General features: G+C 37.7%; 2 protein-coding genes across 2 annotated transcripts; both read left to right on the top strand.

Moving 5' to 3' along the window:
• The first annotated feature begins 410 nt into the window (after window positions 1–410).
• LOC142176316 (uncharacterized) lies at window positions 411–1,007 on the top strand. Its single transcript, XM_075243449.1, has 2 exons — window positions 411–734; window positions 783–1,007. The coding sequence occupies exons 1-2, from the start codon at window positions 411–413 to the stop codon at window positions 1,005–1,007; spliced, it is 549 nt and encodes a 182-aa protein (XP_075099550.1).
• LOC142176315 (uncharacterized) lies at window positions 1,007–2,093 on the top strand. The gene is made up of 3 exons (XM_075243448.1): window positions 1,007–1,296; window positions 1,399–1,681; window positions 1,812–2,093. Exons 1-3 carry the CDS (start codon window positions 1,007–1,009, stop codon window positions 2,091–2,093), a joined length of 855 nt encoding a protein of 284 aa, XP_075099549.1.
• Window positions 2,094–3,251: the final 1,158 nt, after the last annotated feature.

Below are 3,251 nucleotides of genomic sequence, written 5' to 3'. Positions count from 1 at the left end.
TGCATTTACAATTTGCTCTAATCGTTCACGTCCAGAAGTTCAGATTGTAAAGGATATAGTTATAGTTAGTAGTTAAACATAGTTAGTTAAGTTAATTTAGCTGGAATTAGTTGTATAGTTGGGCCCCACTAGTTGGTTAGAGTAGTTAAGTACAACTTTTCCATTTACACTGTTTAGTCGTCTTCATTCTCTCTAATTGAAAGATAGAGCAGAGTTCTTCTTCTCAAAATTCTCACTCTAAAATTCTCTCTTCTTAATCTTTGATTTCTAATTGCATGCCATTGATTAATTCATCATGGTATCAGAGCAGTATTAACGAGTGATTCTAGGGAATTTTTCGAGCAGTTGAAGAAAAATTTGAGAGGATCTACTCAAATTCAAAAGCTTAAACCCTAATTTTTCGTATTTCAATGGTGATTCCTGAAGATTCAACCACGAATGCGAATGCTGGAGCTCGATCTGGAACTGGAGTGGTCGGAAGCACAACTATACTGGATCATAATCATCCTCTCTACCTCCATCCTTCAGACGGTCCTGGATCCATGTCGGTAGGATTAATTTTGACAGGAATGGAAAACTATTCTTTGTGGAGTCGTGCGATGAAAGTCACATTGCTAGGGAAGAACAAATTATGCCTAGTTGATGGATCGGCATCGAGGGAAGATTTTGGTTTAGAATTGGGAAGTCTATGGGATCGATGTAATGGCATCGTCACCTCATGGCTTATGAGCAATGTAAGTAGAGAACTAGTCACATGAGTGTTGTTTTCTTCTAATGCTCAGAAGATATGGGCAGCTTTCAAGGAGAGATTTGACAAAGTGAATGGATCGAGACTGTACTACTTGCACAAGGAGTTTTTCACTCTAACACAGGGAATCTCATCTATTTCGACATATTTTACTAAATTGAAGGACCTTTGGGCAGAATATGATTCAATATTGACACCTCCTCATCTGCTACTGAATACATCGAGCAATTGGAATATCAATGTCTATTACAATTTTTAATGGGGTTAAATGATGGTTTTGAGCAAGCAAGGAGTCAAATCTTATTGATGCCAACACTGTCGTCTATAGATAAAGCTTATGCTATGGTAGTACAGGATGAAAGCAGGAAGATGATTGCTGGAAATGCATATCGGCAAGCAGGGCACATTGATCCTATAGCTCTTTTCACTGCTCGACCAAGAAGAAATTTCAACTTAGAATGTGAATTCTGTCATTTAAAATGTCATACTAAGATTGAGTGCTATAAGCTAATGAAATGTGAATTTTGTAATAAGACAGGACATCGCAAGTAGAATTGTTACAAGATTATTGGATATCCAACTGATTTCAAGCTGAAGAAGAAAGCCAATGCAGTGATGGTTGACTCAACTGGATAGCAGTACTTGAGAAGTCCACAAACTACTTATCAGTCAGGAAGCAAAGTTGAGACAGGTCAATCTTTCACCAAAGAGCAATACAATCAATTGTTGCAATTGCTGAACAAGAACTTCACTGGAGAAGCAAGTGTCAACATGGCAGGTAAATATTTCTGTGGCAATATAGCACTCTGTGAAAACATAGAGCTATGCAAATGGATAGTTGATACTGGTGCTACTAATCACATGACTGGTGATAAAAGTTTGCTAAAAAATGAAACTTCAGTAGGGAACTCAGGGAAAGTTCAACTATCTTCAGTAAGGATGTGTTATATGTACCATCTTTCAAGTTCAATCTTATGTCAGTCTCAAAAGTAATAGAAGATCTTAAGTGTAATGTTACATTTTTTCCTCAATGTTGTGTATTTCAAAACCTCTTGTCGGGAAGGTGAAGGAGATTGGTAAAAGAGAGGAAGATCTATACATTCTGTCAGTTGCACTAGGAAAGAAAGTGAATAAAGCCTTTGCAGTGACTAATAAGGGAAGCATGGATATATGGCACAAAAGAACAGGACATGTACCAGTTCAAGTTCTTAGAAGAATTTCCAGTCTACAAGAAAATATTAGCAACATACACAGTAGTACATTGTCTAAATGTGAAATTTTTCCCTTAGCTAGACAACTAGAGTACCATTTCAAACTAGTACTAGCAGAGTATGCGCGGTTTTGACTTGATTGATATGGATATATGGGGACCTTATAAGGTTGCTACTCATAATGGAATGAGATACTTTCTTACACTAGTTGATGATCATACTAGGTGGACTTGGGTGTTTCTCATGAGACTTAAGTCTGATGTTATTTTCTTGCTCAAGAATTTCATTGCTATGATTAAGACACAGTTTGACAAGCAGATCAAGGTCTTTAGGTCAGACAATGGTGGTGAATTCTTCAATCATGCCTATAAAGATTTGTTTCAATCACATGGAATTATTCATCAAAGCTCATGCCCTTACACTCCTCAATAGAATGGAGTTGTGGAAAGGAGACAAAGACACATACTTGAAACTGCTCGAGCAATCAGATTTCAAGGATATTTACCCGTCAGATGTTGGGAACATTGTGTTGAATCTGCTGTATATATCATCAACAGGACTCCTTCATTTGTTTTGGGGTATAAATCACCCTATGAGCTACATTTTTGTAAACCACCTTCACTAATACATCTCAAAGTTATTGGCTGCCTATGCTTTGCTACTAACCTAGTAAACACTGAAAAATTTGCACCAAGAGCAGTGAGGTCAGTTCTATTGGGCTATGCTGCACATCAAAAGGGATATAGGTTGTTGGATTTGGAGAATAGAGTATTTTTTATCAGTTGAGATGTGGTGTTCTATGAAGACATGTTTCCTTTTCATGCAGCTGAAAGCACATCCAACTCATTCTTCTTAGACATGTGTCTAGTGCCTAGGCAGGATTTCAGTGAAGAACCAATGGCAGTGGACTGTTCTGCTACAGATAGCTCCTATGCCACACCTAATGTTCCTAGCCCTTCAGATATGATTTCTGTTCCTTTAACTGAACAGGACAATCCTTATACTACTATTCATAGCAATGCTGAAGCTCAACCTAATCCTCCTGCAACCCCAATTGTTTCTTCTGATGTTCCCACTGATGTGGGATTAAGAAAATCAACTAGCGTATCCAAGCCCTCTATATGGCTTAAAGATTATGTTAGACCAGACAAGTCAGGTTCTGTGAGTTGTTGCAAATACCCTATCTCAGAAGTTATTGGATATAAGGTGATCTCCTCAAAGTATCAAAGTTATTTGGCTAGCTTCTCTATTGAGGTGGAACCTACAACATATTCGGAAGCAATCAAGGATAA

The sequence above is a fragment of the Nicotiana tabacum genome, chromosome 22, assembly GCF_000715075.1.
Source record: "Nicotiana tabacum cultivar K326 chromosome 22, ASM71507v2, whole genome shotgun sequence".
Taxonomy (NCBI): domain Eukaryota; kingdom Viridiplantae; phylum Streptophyta; class Magnoliopsida; order Solanales; family Solanaceae; genus Nicotiana; species Nicotiana tabacum.
This window is presented reverse-complemented; position numbering and strand designations above follow the sequence as displayed.